At 42.1% G+C, this 21,162-nt stretch overlaps 4 protein-coding genes across 6 annotated transcripts; 2 read left to right on the forward strand and 2 right to left on the reverse strand.

Annotated features, from left to right (window-relative positions):
* Positions 1-280: 280 nt before the first annotated feature.
* Positions 281-3,726, forward strand: iho1 (interactor of HORMAD1 1). Of its 2 annotated transcripts, none has more exons than XM_086200791.1 (8): positions 281-351; positions 563-634; positions 796-934; positions 1,718-1,851; positions 1,955-2,003; positions 2,101-2,188; positions 2,415-2,530; positions 2,613-3,726. In XM_086200791.1, the coding sequence occupies exons 2-8, from the start codon at positions 582-584 to the stop codon at positions 3,318-3,320; spliced, it is 1,287 nt and encodes a 428-aa protein (XP_086056917.1). In that variant the 5' UTR covers positions 281-351; positions 563-581; the 3' UTR covers positions 3,321-3,726. The 2 variants fall into 2 exon arrangements, with proteins under 2 accessions (XP_086056917.1, XP_086056919.1); XM_086200793.1 differs by having other exon boundaries at positions 287-351; positions 462-634.
* Positions 3,727-3,909: 183 nt separating this feature from the next.
* Positions 3,910-7,345, reverse strand: kbtbd12 (kelch repeat and BTB (POZ) domain containing 12). The gene is made up of 5 exons (XM_086200794.1): positions 6,273-7,345; positions 5,920-6,190; positions 5,039-5,189; positions 4,750-4,947; positions 3,910-4,539 (listed from the first exon to the last, which is right to left on the reverse strand). The coding sequence occupies exons 1-5, from the start codon at positions 7,343-7,345 to the stop codon at positions 4,370-4,372; spliced, it is 1,863 nt and encodes a 620-aa protein (XP_086056920.1). The 3' UTR covers positions 3,910-4,369.
* Positions 7,346-9,042: 1,697 nt separating this feature from the next.
* Positions 9,043-14,451, forward strand: slc26a6l1 (solute carrier family 26 member 6, like 1). The gene is made up of 18 exons (XM_086200524.1): positions 9,043-9,182; positions 9,303-9,442; positions 10,046-10,156; positions 10,233-10,408; positions 10,493-10,657; positions 10,958-11,110; positions 11,428-11,510; positions 11,609-11,756; positions 11,849-11,962; positions 12,241-12,318; positions 12,464-12,559; positions 12,643-12,749; positions 12,857-12,926; positions 13,012-13,104; positions 13,195-13,305; positions 13,454-13,861; positions 14,144-14,198; positions 14,276-14,451. Exons 1-18 carry the CDS (start codon positions 9,043-9,045, stop codon positions 14,449-14,451), a joined length of 2,424 nt encoding a protein of 807 aa, XP_086056650.1.
* Positions 14,452-15,351: 900 nt separating this feature from the next.
* On the reverse strand, positions 15,352-20,698 carry p4htmb (prolyl 4-hydroxylase, transmembrane b). 2 transcript variants are annotated; one of them, XM_086200796.1, is made up of 10 exons: positions 20,267-20,698; positions 19,910-20,051; positions 19,690-19,771; positions 18,968-19,158; positions 18,730-18,826; positions 17,967-18,129; positions 17,701-17,886; positions 17,373-17,463; positions 17,082-17,205; positions 15,352-16,203 (listed from the first exon to the last, which is right to left on the reverse strand). In XM_086200796.1, exons 1-10 carry the CDS (start codon positions 20,356-20,358, stop codon positions 15,992-15,994), a joined length of 1,380 nt encoding a protein of 459 aa, XP_086056922.1. In that variant the 5' UTR covers positions 20,359-20,698; the 3' UTR covers positions 15,352-15,991. The 2 variants fall into 2 exon arrangements, with proteins under 2 accessions (XP_086056922.1, XP_086056921.1); XM_086200795.1 differs by having other exon boundaries at positions 19,910-20,698.
* Between the last annotated feature and the right edge of the window lie 464 nt (positions 20,699-21,162).

Genomic DNA, 21,162 nt, shown 5'->3' on the forward strand with positions numbered 1-21,162 from the left:
TTCATCTCCTCTTGAAACTTGTTCCAGATAGGAGCGTTATTCCTAAGAGCAGCTTCTTCACCAAATATTATGGTTCTGCTTTGCGGAAGACCTATAAGAAAAATGCAATCACGGAAATTTTTTCTCTGATTTCTGTTTGTTGACATCATCATTTAGCGATACTGAAACAACGGAGCCCCATTCAGCGTCTGTTATTTTCTAACACCAAAATGCCCGCTCCCAATTACTCCGTGCGTGTACATGAGACTCAGGATTTTTTTTCCGACGGTCCTTGAATGCAGCCTAGCCTCGTTCAGTTGGCGGGAGTCTTGAATATTCGTATCAAAGACGAGGCTCTTCAGTATGCTAACCGTAAGTCTATTTTACCTTTAATCTTTATATACTGAAGCAACAATGTTATGAAACCCTACTGTAACACGATGAACATGTTGTAAGGACTTTGCACCCTTTTCTGGTCACAGTTAACCGGGCTGGGCTCTGTTTATTGAAGCCAGCTCAGTTTGACCACAGCACATTTATACACCGCGAGGCTGCTCCTCTTACGGCGACTTTCTACCTTTAGAAGCAGGTCACCGAAAGCAATGAATCACGCAAGGAACATAAAGGAAATGCTGAGCATCCAAACCGGAAGCAGGTGATTAAATCATTGGTGTACAATCACTAAAACTTGTGTTTTACTTTTAACCATCTATAATGTTACACAGTTTTGATGACTCCATGTAATTTGGACTCTTCATTAGCAACTGTCTTTACCCCCATTATCTTTCATCACGGTGGAAACCACACAATCAACAGGAACGTGACCACCAGTGGCTACTCCAGCTTCTCAGATTCCCAGTTATTCTTTGGGTCACAGTTTTGGCCTGAAAATTCTCAGGGCATGTCTCAAGATCAGAGTTTGTCATCCAGGAACTCTCAACAAAGTTCTCAGGAGGTGAGTATGAGCATCTTGTTCTCCTGGTGGTTCTCAGTGAGATGGAGGTATGCCGTAATGAAGGCGCCTGGAAGAGGCGGCAACACCAGGTTAACAGCATTAATGTTGCACATGTAGGCTATGATGTAAAGTATCATTTAATCAGCAAATGGGACAGCTGGCTTGGCAATGTGCAGATCTGAAAAAAACAATCTATGGACTCAATGGGTTGACTGAAAATTAATCTACTGCTATTTTCATAACGATCATGTATTGAGTACCTAATTACTGGATCAAATGTATTTGGGATTTTCAGAGAAGAGTGGAGTGCTACTGGTGTAACTTAACAGAATTATGACCAAAAGTAGCATTCAAAAACAGGTCCAGGTACCCAAGATTTTTTTTTCTTAACCAAAGTGCATTAAACTAAAAAAAAAAAAAAAAACATATATATATATATATATATATATATATATATATATATATTTTACAGGTTAGGCAGGTTCTGTTTTTGGGGGACAAAGCAATCAAAAAATATTGTCAGATTAATTGAAAAAGATTATTATTTGGAGAAAAATATGTGGGAGCTCTGTTCTACAGTCCAATGAGTTTATTAAAGTTCAGTGCACATGCAGGTAGATTTTGGACAGTTACACAATTGGTTTTAGCATGAGAAAACCACCAACCTCTTTGTAAGACCATAAAGAGGGATTTAGGATCCCTCAGAAAAATGTAAAATATGAAAAGTGTACGTATGTCCAGTGTTTTTATACAACACAATGTCAGTAATTTGTCTCTATTTAGGGAAGTGAGCCAAAGTTTTCAAGCATTTATCACAGCAAACCTCTTCTGTTTGGAGAATCAGACAAATCCAAAGTTTTTGGAATACTGGATAAATTTGAGGAGGAGAGGAAAAAAGCAAAAGAGAAAACAGACAGGTAGTAGAAAAATAATATTAGAGACATGCAGCTCGCAGATTTTATACATGTGTGACTATCAAAAATTTTCTAAAATCCCTGTTTGTCTTGTTTACTTTATCAGTGATAATTTAACCAAAGAATGTCTACAAATTCGAGAAGCTCTGACTGACGTAAGTGATTATTCGCTTTTGCCATTTTTCTATTTTTTATTTTCTTCATGTATTTTATTTCTTTCTTTATTTTTTTTAATGCTGACATTTTTTTCAGATTCAACAACTGATCGCTGGCACAGACAAAAATACTTCTGTAGGCCTTGAAACGGTCCTGGAAAAATTTAACAATTTTTCATCAACCTGTAAGTTTCCTGATGGGTTCTGGTTTATGAGTACTTGTTAAGGTAGTTGTACTTGCCTTAAGGAGTAGTATAATTTATCACCAGTAGATGGTGTTGTTTGCCCAGTGATAAGCGTCACATCATTTTGACACGAACCATTCATTTTATTGACATCAGAAAAGTAAAATCAGTGAGTTTTTAATGTCTGTAAATATGCTAATTTCTATCATGTTCTATTTTTCTATAGTACAAAATAATTTCAACAGTCTCCAGAGTGACATTTCACAGCAGTTAGAGGCCTTGCTACACAGAGTAAACTCCCAGGAAGACACGATAGCAGAACTGGGAGAAAGAGTGCAAAAGGTGAATAGCATGTTGATTAAATTCAATACAAATGCAGCTCCCCCTTGTTGCATGATTAGTTTTATTCTTTGATATTCCTCAGAGCGGAGACACTAGTGTTGAAGTTGGGTCAAATATTCAGAGCTTAAAGCGTGGTCTGGAGAGTGTGCGGGAGGAGCAGGAGCGAGAGCTACGGATGCTCGAAGAGGCGCTGAAGCTGTTGAACTCCTTAGTGTCTGAGAATTCAGCCAAAATCTGTGCTGAGAGAGGAACAGACACGGCGATACAGACTTCACCAGCACAGGACAACAAGCTGGAGAGCCAGCAGTCGCTGTCATCCATCAACCTTGAACAAAATCAGGTTGAGGTCCCCACTCAGGATCGCAGAGGCATCACAGGAAGAAGAAAGTCCACTTTGAGAGTTTTCAAACGGGGCAAGAAGAGACCGCTGGTCCCCAGAAGCAGGCGCCACGTTCAGGATGAAAACAGCAAACCTCTAATGAAGTGCAACAAACACTTGAATAGTTCAGCGCCTCTCTGTCTGCGTCAGGGTCTGAAGAGCGCACCCGACCAGGGCAGTCTCAAACCAGACAGTCCAGTGCCTCTGAGCCAAAAGACCAGATCCAGTGAAACTGCAGGATGTCTCATCACCCCTCTCAGCTGCTGGTCTCAGGACAGTAACAGTTCCCCCACGGGAGTCGATTCAGTCTTAGAGAAGCTGTCCAGCGAGTCCAAAATACCTCCCCCTGGGGAAGCCGATGGCTTCTGGCAGTTGTTTGGCACTGATTGTTATTCCGGTATTAACTTTTAGAAGATGGTTGAAGGCCTTTTCTCTCCTTTTTCAGGATCCAGGGAAATAAATGTCAAACCATATTCGTTTGACTGTTGCAGCCAACGTCCTTGAGCTAAGAATGAACACGGTTGTTGTTTTGTTGTTTAAAAGAACATAAAAAGATATTACTGGCCAAGTGATGCTTGAAGAATTGCACTTGAAAACTTTTTCTTTCTATGTTTCATTGTATGTTGTCAATGTTTCTTCTATAAGAATAAAAATAAAAACAAATAGTTAAAAAAAAAGAAACCGTTTCCTTAAATGTACTTCCTGTTTTTTCCCTGTTATCACCCGGTACCAGTTCAGTTGCTTTGCTGACTTTTAATTAAGTTTCTGACTCTAAGCTTTTCTGTATTTTAGCAGCTGACATGCAAGTGAAAAATAAACAAGGTTTGGAAAACATCAATTTCATGTCACTTAACTTTCAATGTGTCCCTACAACACTCGTATCAGTTTATATCTGTTAATTGGACACCACTTCAGAGTTATTTTGTTAAGAATTTTCTTTTCTATAAGGCATTCAATAAAAACAGCTTTCATGGATGCAGGGTACCGAGAAGAGCTCCTGAATGACTTTGTTTTAATGAGCCGTACTTGATAATCTGCCCGTCCAAGTTTTAGATTTAAAACAATCACATCTCACCGAAAACCACGGTTGAGGATGAGGTGCGTGTTTATTAGAGCTACAGTGACATAAGTACGGGATTTCAGGCAAAAATCCATAATAATTCCCATAATGTATGTCAACAAGAGACAAATCTACTGCTTTAAAACTATCTCAGTAAAACAACAACTGCAGGTTACAGAAAATCAATCTTTGTTACAGGAAAAAGACAAAAAGCGGCAAAAATACTGTATTTACATATTCAAATCGTCGCTCTACCAGGATACTAGGAATTCATTGCAGATCAGTTTTCATGCAGACCACTAATTCCTTCTCTGCTGCTTGAAATCAATAATTGCATTTGGCCCAGCTATGTAAGTGCATTAATTCCTTTTCTAGACAAAGACTTTGACGTTTTTGGGTGTCAGAGTTTCAGTAAGTCCTCAGGTGGAGACAGGAGTCCCCTTGGATTGAGTTTTGCCACTAAGCAGACGTCATAGTTGTCATGCATCAAAGTGCGCCGAGCCACCACTGTCCAGCGCTTCTCCCATGGGTCCAGCTCCAAAATGTCCTTTGTTATGTTGTCATGACGATCTGAGTTCAGAAACAGAAGGATATCACTATGGCATTTATAGTTTACAATACGAGAAGGTTGTACACTTGAGAGATAATTCTATTTCTTGATATCCAAGCAAGTAAACTCATGATACCATTAACTATATTGAAAATGCCGATGTAGCTCTCTTTTTTTTTTTTTGTACCAAACTGTGCAGCACTAATTTGTGCCTAAATATTTGACCTTACCTGCTCCTTTGTAGTATCCACACACATAAATCTTTCCTCCCACCACTCCTGCATTTGAGGCATTCGTGCGCAGTGAAAGCTGGGCACAGGGGAGAGGAGGTCCATCTCTCCAGAAATCTCCATCTGGATTGTAGATTTCCACAGCATCGAGACAGTGGCGTGATTGACCGCGGTCTGCACCCTCACAGCCAATGCCCCCTAGAGATGAAAAATAGATTTGTCCATCATTTTTCTAACCAATTCTTACAGAATCCATTGTGATCAGGGGTCAGGGGTGATTTAATCTTACCCATCACAAAAATTTCATTGTTGAGTACAACAGCGCTGCAACGGTATTTGGAGTACTTCATGGGACCCAGCTCAGTCCACTTGTTTGCATTTGGGTCATACTCCAGAAGGCGGTTACTAAGACGGTCGGGCTCATCATCCAGCCGGTATGACTGGATGGTCCGGAGGGAGTGAGGGCCATGACAAAACAGAGCAGGTGCAGTCAGAGATGAATCCCTTATCCAGCAACTGGTACATTTTAAATGTATTAATGTTCTGCATTTGTGTTTATTTAGTTGTGTATTAAATACGATCAAACTGAAAACACTCAAAACAAGAGGTACCAGTTAAAGGCTGTCAGGCTTGTTGCTGGGGTACCCTTTGTTTGCCCTTCGGTTCAGTTTGCACCCTTTCTTTTAGATAAAGGGTGCACTTTTTAATGTTAGGAATCAAAAGTACCTTTGAAGGAACATCCTTTAGAAGTGTAAATAGAGAATTGTTCTTATCTCATACCTCCATTTTTGATTATGTGCAGTTCTAAACATCAGTGCAGTTTCACCATGGTTGATTAAAATTAATTTATCCTGTCCAAAACATCCTGTCTCAAAAACCACATCAAATATCCAATCTTAGATTGACAAATGTTAAATTGTAAACCGTGAGCAGTGAGTTCTAATCATCAGGCTTTATACTGGAAATGTATCAGGTTCGCTTGTCAATTATTGATACACACTAGGCTCCAAATTAGCAAGCTAAGTTGTGGAGAAATTGGGCTGTGATGGATCTCCGAATTCCTTTTTCCATATATGATGTAGTCAAAAAAAGTGACATTTTTCTGGCCATCTGAAGTCCCAAATGTTTCCCAGTTTCTTTTATGCTGTGTGTAAAGGCGTGTGACATCACCTGTGGGGTTCGACCACCAATCACATACAGACGATCTTTCATCCTGACCACGCTGTGATAAGCAAGCGGCATTGGCAGGGGTGCTGCGCTGCGCCAGGGTCCTCCTTGAACAGACCATCGCTCCACACAGTTAGTGATCAGAAACTGGTTCTTCAGCTTCATCAGCCCACCCATCAGGTATAGAGTGTCTCCCAGTGACCCAAGACCGTAAGAATCCCGGTACTCTGCTGACGTCAAGCACTCCCAGCAACCTTGGGCCTCTACTTTGTACCTGGCAACCCCAGAAAACAATCAGTGCTAGCTTTGTGGGGTGAGCAGCTGTTCATTTATCAAATCAGATATATCAGTCTTACCTGAAGATCTCAACTTTCGCGTCCTTTTGTCGGGCCATTCTGCGTGCGCTGGCCTCTCCTGCGACTATAATGTTATTGTCTTCAGTCACAACCCCAGCACACACATACCCCAAAGCCTCTCCATAGCGAGGGGAAGTGATGTAGTATATTCGGCCTGTTGATGGGGCAAAGCAGAAGCTGCGATCACCGTAGTTGCCGTATCTTGACCTAATCCCGCCGCTGTCATTACCAACACAGAGCAGGAGGTCTGTGGTCTCCATCCCATACCGCAGCTTTAGTTTGCGTGGTGAAGCTGAAGGGTGCATTGCTGTGGCCTGCAAGGCTAGGTTCATCATCTCCAGACATTCAGCATCAGCCAGCAGAGCCGTATTCCTCTTCATTGCCTCGTTTAAATAATCTGGGTTTATCAAGGGCAGGCGGACCTTCCTGAGGAGCTCTGGTAGGTGCCGATTACGTACCTCTCCATCCATCAGAGTGTCGTGTTTGACCCAGCGGAGGACCACATCCAAAATGGTCTCTTCTCTTGATACATTAAGGTCATCTGAAGTGAGGAGCTTTCCCAGCTGATGTGCCTCCAGCTCCAGCACTTCCTCATTCTGACACACTTGAACAAAGTGCTGCCGTAGGAAGCGTTGAGCATGGTCAGCCAGTTCTTCTGCACCAAGGTCTCGGGCAAAGTAATACACACCGAGGCAGTTGGAAGCATCCATGTTCTCAGTCATGTGCAGCTGGCAGCGAGTGAAGACTTCGTCCATCTGCAGGAGAAAAGCTGCGATGGAGATGCCTTGAACATTTGCATTAGTGAGAGGAAGATCTGAACAATACATGTAGTTCAAGAGGAGAGCCAAGCTGTCTGCAGGAGTGTCACGCAGGAATATTTCTCTGTTGTTGCATTCTCGCAAGCCACACGTGAACATGACTCGGAAGTATGGGCTGAAGGCAGACAGAACTACCCGGTGACAGGGGAAGCTGATACCCTCAGCAACCAGAACCACATCTGTCAGATGCTCCGTGTCCCTCATCCTCCTCAGCTGATCAAGCAGCTCCAGTCCATGTTTGGCTCGAAAATCCATTTTGCGTCAGTGTTGCAGTAGTACTGATAAAATTACAATAAGGGTCTTTGGCATCCAAAAAATAGTGGTGAAGCTTTCTCTAAAAACCTAGGGAGAGGCACATCAATAATATTTTCAAATTCAATTGGTCAGCAACAGCGTGAAGCTTTGTTTGCGTGTTTAACCTTATCGGTTTTGCTTTTTGTAAGGCTTGGGGAAATGTCCATCCTATGAATGTTTGGTGTAACCTACATCAGTAGCTCTCAGCCACTGTGAGAAGGCCTGTATAAATAGACTCGTATGTCTATAATGCTGTACAGTTTTCTTTTTTTTCATATCAACATTTGCCTCAGTAAACTGAGAAAGCTTTGCTTTCCCGTATTGTTCTTTAAGGTCGAAAATACTCTTGTTGAATGTGAAGAAGATCAAGCCAAACAAGATTTGCATGTGTGCAGGCAAAAGTGACAAGGCAGGAACACACATGGGGGATGGCAAACACCAACTTGATTATTCTTTGGGTGGCAACTCAAAAGGTTGAGAACCTCTGACCTACATAAGTTAGGTATATCAAGAGGCTTCACACCTCAGCAGCTACCCTTTTATGAAGGAGATTCTCTAATGAGCATTAGATAAAGCAAATACTTGGAATTCAACTAAAGTACGTTGCCTTTTACAAGTTAGTTGTCAAAGTGATGCAGCATTCAATGTAAAAAAGACTTACCAAAGTCATCAGATTCTTCCGTTTTCTGTTATCTTGAATCTAAAAAGCCCTTAAATTGCCATGTTTTTCCGAATGCGTTGTCAATTCTGCTAAATGTATCAGTCAGACGGGGTTAGCAATGGTCTGAACTTTTGCAAGAGAAAAAGATATGCACCCCCTCTCCTGCAGGGCTCCTCTGAGCAACTAACCCCAAAATAGACAGTATGGTGGCAAACAACAAGTGGGTCACATGGAATTGAGCGGCCAGGAGAGAGGAGCTTTTCTTAGCAGGGAGGGATATTGTGCATCGTTTTGTTATTTAGAATATATAATTTTATGATCATTTATAATGTTTAACGTATTATATTTCACCCTGTTCGGGGTAATTCATCAGTTCAGCAGTTTGTTAGCTTTGGTCACGTACATGCAGCTGTGGAATGACTGACATGACACATAGCTCCCAGCTTGGATTCCGATTTCATTCTTTCTTAAAGGCCCAGTATGCCCAGATATTTTATACATCAGACCTCCCTCCTCTCAAGTTCAAATTGAATTATCTTTCATAAATGATTTTACATAAATATAAAAATTGGACTTGCTGTTAAATTGTTGGACATTAACTGGCCACTGGTCCATTTATTCCAGAGATACTTGAGCACAGCTATTGACACTTAGGATGATCTGTCATGGTTCATTAGCTCCACTTTTGCTTTTGAATGGAAAAAACAACAGAAAGGATGAATAAGCGCTGGTCAAGCATCAATTACAATTCAACAGAGTTAATTTTTATCTCTTTCAGACCACAATTACTTGTTTATTGGCCTGCCCGGAACATCCTGAGTGAAGTTAACCATTAGGCAGTATGATGTACACATGCAGCTACAGTTGGGTGGCTGTAGTATGGAAGCTTTTGTTAGACAGACTCGTGGACAGGTTACAGCAAACAAGGACCTTTGGAATAAATCTGTCATACTCTATTATGAGAGCTTGAACGTGTAGTTTGACAGATTGAGTCATAATGGAATCAAGACAAAGATTCATGAAATACAGAGTGGAGAGAGAAGTACTTGATGAGCAGAGACTGGAAGAGCTAGCACAGAGAAAATCATATGCTGACACTCACCCTCCTTTGACTGAGCTGCTTAAAGATTCCTTAAGGTAAGACAAAGTTTAAGGTCTGATTTTGTGTGACTTTGTTGTATTTGTAAATCTGTTCAAGTATCATGACCATGACCAAAATAAGCCAATATGTCTCTGTGTCCCTCAAACCCATTCAAGATGTACAGTACCCAGGCTCAAACGCAGTGTGGTGAGCAGCTTACCAGTGTTATACTGGCTGCCCAAATACTCAGTCTGGGACTATGGAATGCCAGACCTCATTTCTGGCATCAGTGTGGGCATAATGCACCTGCCGCAAGGTATGATGATGTTCCACATCGGTCACATTCATTTTATTTTCAGCGTCTTCTAATTTTAAATCCACCAGCTGATCACGAAGTCTGTCTTGTCTGATGAATGTTTGAGATTCACTGTGTAAAATAGTGTGCATGCAGACAGACCGTTTCCATGAACATTATTTGGGACATGACAAATAGTTTGGAAGGTGATCCTGATCCAGAATTTAATGTACAGAGCGCAACAGTGCAATGGTTAGAATGTATGAGATAAGCTGTGTTTAGCATAAACATATAAATTCAAAATAGTTGAACCCCCCCCCCCCCAGCCCCCCCACCCCTTATACTGGGAATTTGTTGTGAGGGAGAAGAGCAGGTGGCGCTTTAGGGGTTTTAATGTAATAATTATCATTATGTGACTATTTAAAATAATGCACCTTCTTGAAATTAATGGGTCTATTTTAAGTAATTATTTATCATCTATTTGTACACTGACCTGAAGAAAATGAATTTCCCTCTTGAAAAATAAAGGATATGTAATCATGATTATTTTTCTGTACAAGACCTCCTAACACATTATCAAACACATATTAGTACATTTTTATTTTATGCTCATGCGTCCCACAGGTATGGCATACGCACTGCTGGCCTCCTTGCCTCCTGTATTTGGGCTCTACACATCCCTCTATCCAGCATTAGTCTACTTTTTTTTTGGAACATCGCGTCATATTTCAATAGGTAAGTAGAAAAAGGTCTTGTACAGTGGCACTTATTTTATTTGTGGTAATATTTTGCTACAATTTCTTGTATTTAGGCACGTTTGCTGTTCTCAGCATCATGGTGGGCTCTGTGACAGAGAGGCTAGCTCCAGATATCGACTTCCTGATCATGAATGGGACCAACGCGACTACAGAGGTTGACATTACTGCTCGGGACTCGTACAGGGTGCAGGTGGCAGCTGCTACGACCGTCCTGGGAGGACTTATTCAGGTCAACCAAACTAAAAATCATGCTGCAGTGTCAATGTCCTCTTGCAGCCAAACCTCACGTGAATGTAAATATTGGTGTGTACAGATGGTACTGGGCTTGGTGAAGTTTGGATTTGTGGGAACGTATTTATCTGAACCACTGGTTCGGGCTTATACAACAGCTGCTTCAGCCCACGCAGTGGTGGCACAACTGAAATACATATTTGGAGTGGCACCAACACGTTTTAGTGGCCCCCTGTCCTTGGTGTATGTGAGTACTGACATGTTTTTTTTTTTTTGTAGTAGTAGTAGTATTTCGGGAAAATAACACTATTTATTTATAGGAAGTAAATGTCATAGACTTGTGATTAAAAATTTCACACTTTTATATTTTGTAATTGTTTTTGAAAGTAATGTGTCAGCACAATATGAGAAAATTGGACACGCAAGTGGAAAAGCAATTGTAAGCCCTGTCATTTAACAAGGAGCAAACCCAGTGCACCTCAGCGCTCATGTCTTTTTGTGTGCAGTAGTCTCGTCCTAATACTGCTTTATCTTTCTTCATTTTCAGACTTTGAAGGATGTGTGCAGCTTGCTTCCCCAGACCCATCTCCCCACGCTGGCCGTCAGTGCTGTGTCCATGGTCTTTCTACTTGCAGCGAAGGAGCTCAACTCTTTCCTCAGTCCAAAGCTGCCAGTGCCTATCCCAGTGGAGCTCATCACAGTCAGTTGACACGAGGACACACTCTCTGGCCTCTTTATGTTATCACCTCAGTGCTCGACGCTGATGCTGATTTTGCAGTGCTGAAAAGGCGCCGACACAGTGGAACCACGGAGCTGAGTCAGTGGTTGTGACAGGCCTCCGCGTTTGTGCAGCTCACAGCAAAAAGGAAATACTTAGAGCTAATAATTAGGTCCAGGCTCAGAAAATGATTGACTAGATCTTTAATGAGTGACGTTGAAGATTTTTGATGTGAACTGTGGCTTCTTTTTGACTGTGTTTATATTGCTGATCTGTGTGTTTGATGTGATTTTTTTCAGATTGTGGCAGCAACACTGATCTCAAACTATGCTCACCTGAATAGCAACTACACTGTTCCAGTTGTTGGAGAGATTCCTAGCGGGTGAGCTTCTGGATTCCAGCGACACCGATGTCATAATAGTTCTCAGTCATGATTCAATCGGTTTTAGCTCCAACTTCCCTCCCTCTTGTGTTCTCCAGCCTAATCTCTCCCAGGGTACCAGAGATGAGCATTTTTGGGGAAGTTATTGGTGATGCTTTTGCATTGGCCCTAGTCGCATATGCCATATCAATTTCACTTGGAAAAACATTTGCTCTGAAGCATGGATACAAGGTGGACAGTAATCAGGTGAAATGGAAATGGATTCTGCTAAAATCTGTAGCACGCTGTTATTTTCATGTATTTAATTTCTCTATTTTTGCCTCTCCTTTCTGCTGCAGGAGTTGGTAGCGCTGGGTCTCAGTAATGTAGTGGGTGGGTTCTTCCAGTGCTACTCGGTCTGCTCCTCCATGTCTCGAAGTCTCATTCAGGAGACGACCGGAGGAAAAACTCAAGTGGGTGGTCAACTGAAGTTAAAAGCAAAGCAAGCAAGAACAACAAAAGGATATATTAAGTTGGTTTATTTAGTTCGTTCAGTTAATGACCCGCTGTTTTAGGTCTTAAAAAATACATGTGGTTGATTTACTGTATATTTTTCAGTAAAGAACAGTTTGACCTTGACTGCTAAAGTCTTTTAGGGCTGCCACCGGTGCAGAGGCAGAAAAAGACATTTTAGTGTATCAAACACACTTCATTCATTAACCCATCAACCACCTTTGTTGTGTTCTTGCAGATGGCTGGATTAGCATCAGCTGTGATTGTGTTGGTCGCAATATTGAAACTTGGTCCCCTTTTCCAGGAGCTACCAAAGGTTTTGTTGAGTTTTGTTGCACACTTATTTATACATCTAAAAAAAAAAAATCTATGAATCATGGCAGACTTTGTTTGATATAATGTTTTTTTTTTTCTGTGATTGCGTATACTCAGTTTATCACGTGTGCCTGTGCCTGTTTTAGGCAGTCCTGGCTTCAATTGTCTTTGTAAACCTGAAGGGTATGTTCAAGCAGTATTCTGATATAATCACACTGTGGAGGAGCAGTAAGGTCGATCTGGTGAGAGAATCACTTCTTTTGTGACCAACACATCACCTTAAAATGCTCTGGGACATAGAAAGATGTCATGCTGTTCCCCTTAGGTGCTGTGGTTGGTCACTTGGGTGTCAACGATACTCTTCAATCTTGATCTGGGTCTTGCGGCATCCATTACTTTTGCCTTGCTTACCGTCATCTTCAGAACCCAGCTGTAAGACTCATCAATCATCATATTTCTCACTTACATATGTCAGAAGTGCCATATAAATATTTACAACTATATTGCTCTTGTAATTACATGTATTTTCCCATCCTCAGGCCAACATACTCTGTTTTGGGAAAGGTTCCAGAAACAGAGCTGTATGTGGATATAGAGACCCACAGAGAGGTAGAACAGAATGACAGGAAGCCATAAATCAAATCTTTTCTCCACTGACAGCAAAAAATCCTAATTAAATTTCTGTTTTTGGCAGGCCAGAGAGATTCCAGGTGTTACGATATTCCGTTCTTCTGCTACAGTATATTTTGCTAACGCTGATCTTTATTTAGAAGCCCTGAAGGAGAAGGTTTGTGGTCTTTTTGCGTCGCCTATTTATGAAAGAAATGATTCATTTCGCCTATGCCTATGTTTTGTTTTTCTTCCTTGTGTTTCCCAGAGTGGGCTTGATATCAGTAAAATGATTATCTATAAGAGAAGACAGGAGGCCAAACAGAAACGTAGACAAAAGAGAGCAGAAAGACAAGCAAAAAGACAAGCCAAGAGAGCGGTAATGTCTTGGAAATGATTCATATTATGGAATCACTGTCAATATTGATTAAACACCTGAGAGCCCTGGATAGAGCAAGGGCACCGATGGTCAATCTCCTCAAAAAAGCTAACCGATAACTCGTGCAATTTTACTCCCCAATCCTCAGAGGCGGGCTGAGAGAGCAACAGTGTTCTCCGTGGAGGAAGAGGCCAGCCACTGGAGAGGTGAATACATGGATGGGAACGTTCTAGAGAGTGATGAGCAGCACTGGACTGAGAGGGAGAACAGGACTGTGTTCGTCATGCCAACCACACTGTCAACACCAGACGGAAACTGCAGATGGGAATACCTAAAAGGAGGAGATCCAGACAGCACCAGTTTGGGATGGATGTTCGAGCAGCAGGACGGAGACACCACCACTCTGGGCTCCAGCAGTGATGACACCCTAAGTCGTGATCTGGAGCGGATCTCTCTCGGGTCTCTGGGGAAGTGGACATGGGACATTCACTCAATCATCCTTGACCTCTCCACTGCTAACTTCATTGATACAGTGGCCATCAAGATGATGAAAAATGTAAATATGAACATCCTGCACATCTTACAAACATTTCTGCTTGTTTTAAAAGACTAGAAAGGAAGCGGACCTATAGACCCTTACTATCCCCTTGAATGTTTAAGTGTCAAGAGGCATTTATAACATTTAGCCCCCCTCCCCTCCCCTGGAGGTTCAGGAGAGAACGGTAGAGTTATAAACTGATTAAATGCATTCTTGACTAGTGGCGCATTCAGTTGATGGCACATTTGAATCCAAACCGATGATTTGCTGTGACACCTTCAATATGTATTATTTTTACAGATTTTTAAGGACTTCCATGAGATTGATATCGATATCTACATGGCTGGTTGTCAGGGTAAGTGTACCCCTCCTCATATTCCTGTCTCACTGTTAGGTCTCTCTCTTAGTGGTGATGTAAACTCTTTTCTTCAGCTTCGGTGGTCGAGCAGTTGGAGCGTGGTGATCTCTTCTGCGAGTTAATAACAAAGAGATGTCTTTTTGCCTCCGTCCATGATGCTGTACTTCACTGTCTGGACCATCGGGGCGCGCCATCATTCCCCAGATTTGGGTCATCAGTGGTGTGTATGATGTTTACTTGTTTGTTATAATGATGAAACTGTCAATGGACTAAGGAGACAATAAGATTGTATGAGTCTTTTACAGTTGGAAAGTCGTCTTATCAAATTCAGGGTACACATTAAGTCTACTGATGATTTTGATATTCATTTAATTACCAGTTTCAATGACTCTTTAACAGGAATGGAAAGAGAAGTTAAGCTCAAAGCCGTTTTCTCTGATTGAAGTATTTGTAAAAAGACAGAAAGGAGATGTGGGTCTGGTTGTATTTTTTTAACCTTAGAAAAGTACATTGTTACTCTCAATGGTTATACAATGTCGACCTTGAAAACCGTATTTTACCGTAATTCTATGCAACAGGTTCCTGCACATTATAGTTTACAGTTGTTAATCAGCACTGACCAATCCAGCCAGGGTGACCACTAAGAACTCAAAAATTAAAACATGTCATCATGTCAAATATGATGGCTTTCTTTTTGTTTTCAGGATGTGACGTGCAGCACAAAACTTTAGTGAAATCCAGCACAAAAGATGGAAAAACTGCCAACATCTAATGGAGATGGAAATCAGCTGCTACACTTGAATTCCATTAATAATAGGAACTAAGACTGAGCCATCCAGAAAACAATATGCCTCTGCATTAGTGATTGTACGGCTAACAATTCTTCAATTCCTGAAGTCATCTCGTAGCAGCAGGAGAGGTATGCTGATATACTTGATTCCCTGAAAAAGTGATTGTCAAGTTTCTGCGGATGATGTTGTCATGCTTCACCAAGCTACGACACCAGTGACGTGAATCGGATGTGTTTATTAATCACCACACACCCAATCCAGATACTGCTTGCCCTACGTGATTCAACATGACTCTTTTAATGTATTACTCTTTCTACTGTTGTGATATATATTAATATTTACACATGTCGACTTCACAGTATGTAAGATAAAACTTTATTAATTCCACAGGGAAAATTCAGGTGTTACAGCAGCATGTGCAAATAGAATGAAAAATAGAAGAATAAAACTAAATATATACAATCGTCTTTTCAATTTTTGTAAAAGAACAGAACTGAATTCAAAATAGACACCACAGCTTAATTTGCGTAACATTAATGGGAGAAAGATACAGTGCATTTAAAAACATCCTAATGACTAAAACAGAATGTGATCAATATCATGTGTATTTGAATGCAGAAAGTAATGAATGAATGAAAGACTTTATGGAACAGAGACAAGGCAACATGCATCACACTGAGAGTGTGAGACTTTTTGGCAACAATAAAAAGGTACATTGAGATGTTTACTGGAGCCATTTCATTTGAGTGCAATTTTGGCTTATTAGCAACAGCAAAATCTGTGCAGCTAAAGCATGCAAGGAAAGTTCTTATACAGTATTTCAACTCCTTGGAAGGTTCTAGTGCAACATTCCTAACATGGAACATAAAATAATTCAAGCAAAAATTGACAAAAGCATCTCTTTACAGTTGCATAAACCCACTGTGAGCTCATTCCCTGAATAAATCTTGTCTCTACAAACTGGCCACAGAGGATACGCACAAATATTTGGTTCATGAGCTACAAGTCTGGATGGATATGGGAACTCTGGGTGTCAGGGTTCAGATCTTCATCATCTTCATCCTCTGGCTGTTGAGACACCAGTTGCTGGAAGCGAGCCTGCCGCTGGTAGTCTGGATCGATGTTGATCCATTTATTAGCAATCCATTTAATGCCGTTGGTGACCACACAGCCGCCATGCAGCGCATATTCATCCTGCTCTCCAACCCAGCCTGTTCAGGGGGGAAAGGGACACATTCAACTTCCTATTTAGACATTCTGGCTGCCGCTTCTTAATATAACAGAAGGGATGCATGATACTGGACTTTTGGCAGACTAAATAATGTGTCAAGATTAAGAATTTGAAAGAAGAAAAATGTTTCTGCATTTCCAAAGCATTTGGAAATTCCCAAACTGCATGGTTTCCTCATCAATCATAAGCAAAGAAGAAGACATTTGGGCAAAACTGGGCAGATATTTACTCATGGTATTGCTACCATCCATCCATCCATCTATCCATCCATCCATCCATTTTCTTCCACTTATTCCTGTTAAGGGTTGCTGGGGGGAGCTGGAGCCTATCCCAGCGGCTTTTGGGTGAGAGACGGGGTTCACCCTGGACAGGTCACCAGTCCATCACAGGACCAACACATAGAGACAGACAACCATTCACACTCACAGTCACACCTACGGTCAATTTAGAGTATCAATCAGCCTCGTCCTCTCTTGATGTCTTACGACTGTGGGAGGAAGCTGGAGTACCAGAGAGAACCCACACAGGAACAGGGAGAACATGCAGACTCACACGGAAAGACCCCGTGCCCAAGCAGGGACTTGAATCTGGAACCTTCTCGCTGTGAGGCGACAGTGCTGACCACTGCACCACCGTGCCGCCTCATATTGCTACCATTATATTAAAAAAAACAAAAAAAACTTTATCAGCTGGGATTGATGACATGCTGGTATAATCGTGTATCCCTGACACTCCCTGAAGTACTTCTTCTAACCCAACAGTTCATCCAGTACAATTTGTGGCTTTCCTAGTAATTAACTTCCTGTCATAAAACAGGAATTTGAAATACGCAGTTAGTTATGCTAAGGTCAGTAGTACCTCGTCCATCAGACAGGTAGTTATACCAGAACACAGCTGTCCCTTTGGTGGGCTTCACCCGTAGGTTACTCTTGTGACAATTCCTCCTGGTGTCCATCAGATCGATGTCATTCTGTATGAGAGACTGAAACACAGGTTGCGACTCAGCTGTGCAGTTTGCGTCGTCTGAGCCCCGTGCACCCACTGACAAACGAGTGAGTTAACACAGATATGAAAGACATGCACAGTATGTACACAATACTTTTGCAGGGCTTTCCATTCACATTTCCAGACCGATACACAATTACGCACCACTTCATCATAGGTCCTGTTGTCTGCCACAGGGAATGCGGTCTCCCCGCCCCCCTCAACAGAGTTCAGGTAGAAGAGAACAGTGATGTACCTGAGTGTGCAACACAGGTTTATTTGACACACACGTGGATGGTGCGAACATACCCTTCACAAACACACACACGTACACTTCGCAAACAAGAAGCAAGCACGCACTTTTTCTTAAAATTCAACAATGTAGGATCATTCAAACATGCCAGTTGTCACAATGGAATGTGAGTTTAGTTCTCATACAAGACAGATGAACTCAGATCGAAACACGGAAGCTTTCTCTGCGCAGTGACCTCACCTGCAGGACGTCTCAAAAGGAGTGGAGGTGTTGGCTGCGAGACGTGTGTGTGTGCAGGCGGTTTCTGGATAGACAGGGCCACTATCATGATGAGCGTGGTAGTGCCCCCCCTCCTCATATCGCACCACTTGGAGGGGCTCACTGAGGTCCACTAATGTGGACGGTAGCCGTGTGAGGCGAGTCACCCTTGTCAGAAAAAGTAACATGGAATTCGAAAACGTCTTTAAATGTTACTGCCTGCAAAGCACTCAAGAAATCTTCCTCACCTGGTCTTAATGTCTTGGAGGACCTGATGCGCTCCTTTGCCCTGGTAGAGCCAGGTGTGTCTGCTGTTCCTCACCAGCTGACTCCTTTTCACCCCTTGCTGCAGCAGAAAGCGATGGAATGCATCGCTGCTCAGAAGCCTGAACTCCTCGACACTCAGCAAACCTGCGTGTCAAAATATGACAATGAAGAGTGTAAGCCTGATGTCTAGCTGGATAATCTTCATACCTCTTTACGTCCTCCTGAGGATCCTGATGGTTTAACATTAGCATTTTCAGGAAATTAGGTTTCTATCGCCACACTCTGTGCAACATATTTGCATTAAAATGCAAATGCAGGTTCCAAATTTCTTTGGGATGCATTTCATATTACATGAATTTCTACTAACATTATTTGTGTCCATATACACCACCAACTATCCTTTAAGTGCATCCCAATAACTCACATATTATCTTATAATACTGGTAAATTGCTCCTCGAATATGTGTATGAATCAGTCACACAATGCAGTCTGTTTTTGTCTACGCGGACAAAATATTATCATCTTTCATTCGATTGAAATACAGTGCATTATTTGTATTTTTCTAGCTCACCAAAGCTGGGAAGATTTTTTCATGAAATGTATAAATATGTGCAACAAGGATGTCACAAATGAGGTGAGAAGTTTTTGGAGGATCTCTAAAAAAAAGGCAGGAACTCTAACTCAAAACAATAACAACGCAAGTATGTCCATCAGTGACACCTAAGGCATCAGTAATGACGTACCATCACCATCTTTGTCAGCATTCAGCCCTGCATAGATTTCTTGTAAATTTTCCGGTGTGAGCCAGATGCCGTCCCTCACTCGAGAATGAGTCAGTATCTATTAGAGGCACAGCGGTAAAGACGGGATGAGTTGACCACCTCTGAACCCAGAAACAAAAGGTCACAGGTGTGCGTGTGTGTGCGCACATGCACGCACACACACGCACACACACAGAGTCCACCACTCGATGACATACACCTCATGACGCTGCAACTGTCCATCCTGGTTGATATCAAGAAGGTTGAAGATCTCATCTGGGCTCAGGTTGAGCTCCTTTGCCAGCTCTTCCTGGCCGTCTTGCACCATCAGCTGACTCTCCATCAGACCTTTAAGCTGCGCCAACTGCATCACCACACGACATTCATCCTCTGACAGAAACCCAGGAATCTCTGCAGGAAAGCACAAATAAATTTAGCTATGAGAAATGACTGAATTCTAGTATAAAATCGCCATTTTATAGACACAACTTAAGCTGTATCCATTGTGAAGTTTTACCATGAATTGCCTGTTGCCTAGTCTTTAATGAATACATCAGACAACAACAAATAAAGTCAGTTACTGCAGGGAGCTAAAATCAACAGATGAATACATCTCCCACCATAAAAGTGTCACTGAGTATTTGGCCTGAACTGGATCAGATGCACAAATCTGAGCATTTGCTTCATAATTTACATGGGAAAAAGAGGTGTATGCCATGCTAGTTTGGTGGATCCTTCCATACATAGTGTTTTATTCATGTGTACACATAATGAAGTGGTGTATTTGTTGTGTTTACTGTCATGCATACTGCAGATACTGTGCAAATTTCCCCACAGGGTCAACTGAGTCTATCTTAAGGACAGTGTGTGTACCTGTCTGGTCTCTAGAGGCTGACGCACAGGACTGTGGATGTGTTGTGGAGTGTGTACTTTAGCTCTTACCAAACAGCAGAGGTTTCAGACTCAGAGTTCGCATTTCATGTATTTTATCCGGAACTAATGACACCTTCTGGACATGTCCCACCTGAAACATAAGGGGGGTGATTAACGTGTGTGTGTGTGTGTGTGTGTGTGTGTGTGTGTGTGTGTGTGTGTGTGTGTGTGTGTGTGTGTGTGTGTGATAGATGCAACAGTAGAACTGATGCATCACCACATTACTCACCCTGATACCCTCGATGCGTGTTAGAGAGACTTGACGCAGAAAGTCGGGCTTCGATGGCGGACGTCGAGACTCAGCTCGATGCTGATGCTGCTGATCCCCGCTACGAACATCGCGGCTCTGGCTAGTGTCCTCCTGCCCGCTGCTGTAGTGCACGTAAAATAACAGAGCGATGACATTGATGATGTATACGTGAAAAAACACCATCACTACCACAAAGTAGGAGCGGGAGCACACGCTGCTCTTCTGACAGGAGAGACGCTCGCACGGCGGCCGGAGCCGCAAGGTCGCTCTGCCGGACGCAGCCGTGTCCTCCGCCTCGGTGCTCTCCTGGTTTTCGCTCATGTTCCTAAGATTCACCTAGGAGTTGCTGCAAAGTGCATCTGACAATTCAACGATGAGATTTGTTGGCTGATCTCCGGTTCAGATAAAACAAATGAGTCTTTGCGCATTAAAACGCTATCCAGAGTTCATGGTGAAACTGCTCGTTTAAGTCAAAAAATAGTCGAAATGTTTTCACTGTCAACGCTGCCGTCGCGCATATATCTTGTTTACACTGCAGCGGTCCCATTCGGCAGCGGCAGCAAAGCGCAATGCGCATCTAATACCGCGTCGGAACCCCCCACAGAGACCTCCTCAACACTCCCGATCCAGCATCCACTGAGTTCTAAAATCATCCTTTAAGAGGAGCGACACATTCGTGAGCAGAACCGAGCACCACGGCCTCAAATGCCCTACTGTTGACACACCATTGCCCGAGCGCTCCTGCTCGCAGCAACAGTCTGCCTTTGTACAATGCTGCCCTCTAGTGGCCGCCAACCATGACGCATTTATGTCTTCGCCGTAGTCTCTTTGAATTAGCTTGTTGTCAACCTGTACTCCACTCTGTATTGATGAATATATAAGAAAATAGGCTGCCAAAATAAAACACAGAAATGCCTAGTATTCAACCTTTTAATTACACATTTTTTCTAAATACTGTCGATTATCTTATTATTTATCCTCACTGACTCCAATTTTATACCAGAAAGCAATACTGGACTGGTGAAATGAGACACATATTTCTGGCAGGTTTTGCCTCCTGTCGTTCGTATGATAATTTCAATGGAAACTTGATCCTTTTTAATAGATTCTTTGTAATGTGACTGATTCCAAATCCATACCAGATATTATTATTACGCTCGGCAAATACAACACAGTTCTTTTTATACAAGGTTAGTAAGATGTCTGTTTTAATGAATATCTGAATAGGAATC

The sequence above is a fragment of the Aulostomus chinensis genome, chromosome 3 (assembly GCF_037954235.1).
Source record: "Aulostomus chinensis isolate RoL2024-O1b breed Wild chromosome 3, RoL_Achi_v1.0, whole genome shotgun sequence".
NCBI lineage: Eukaryota > Metazoa > Chordata > Actinopteri > Syngnathiformes > Aulostomidae > Aulostomus > Aulostomus chinensis.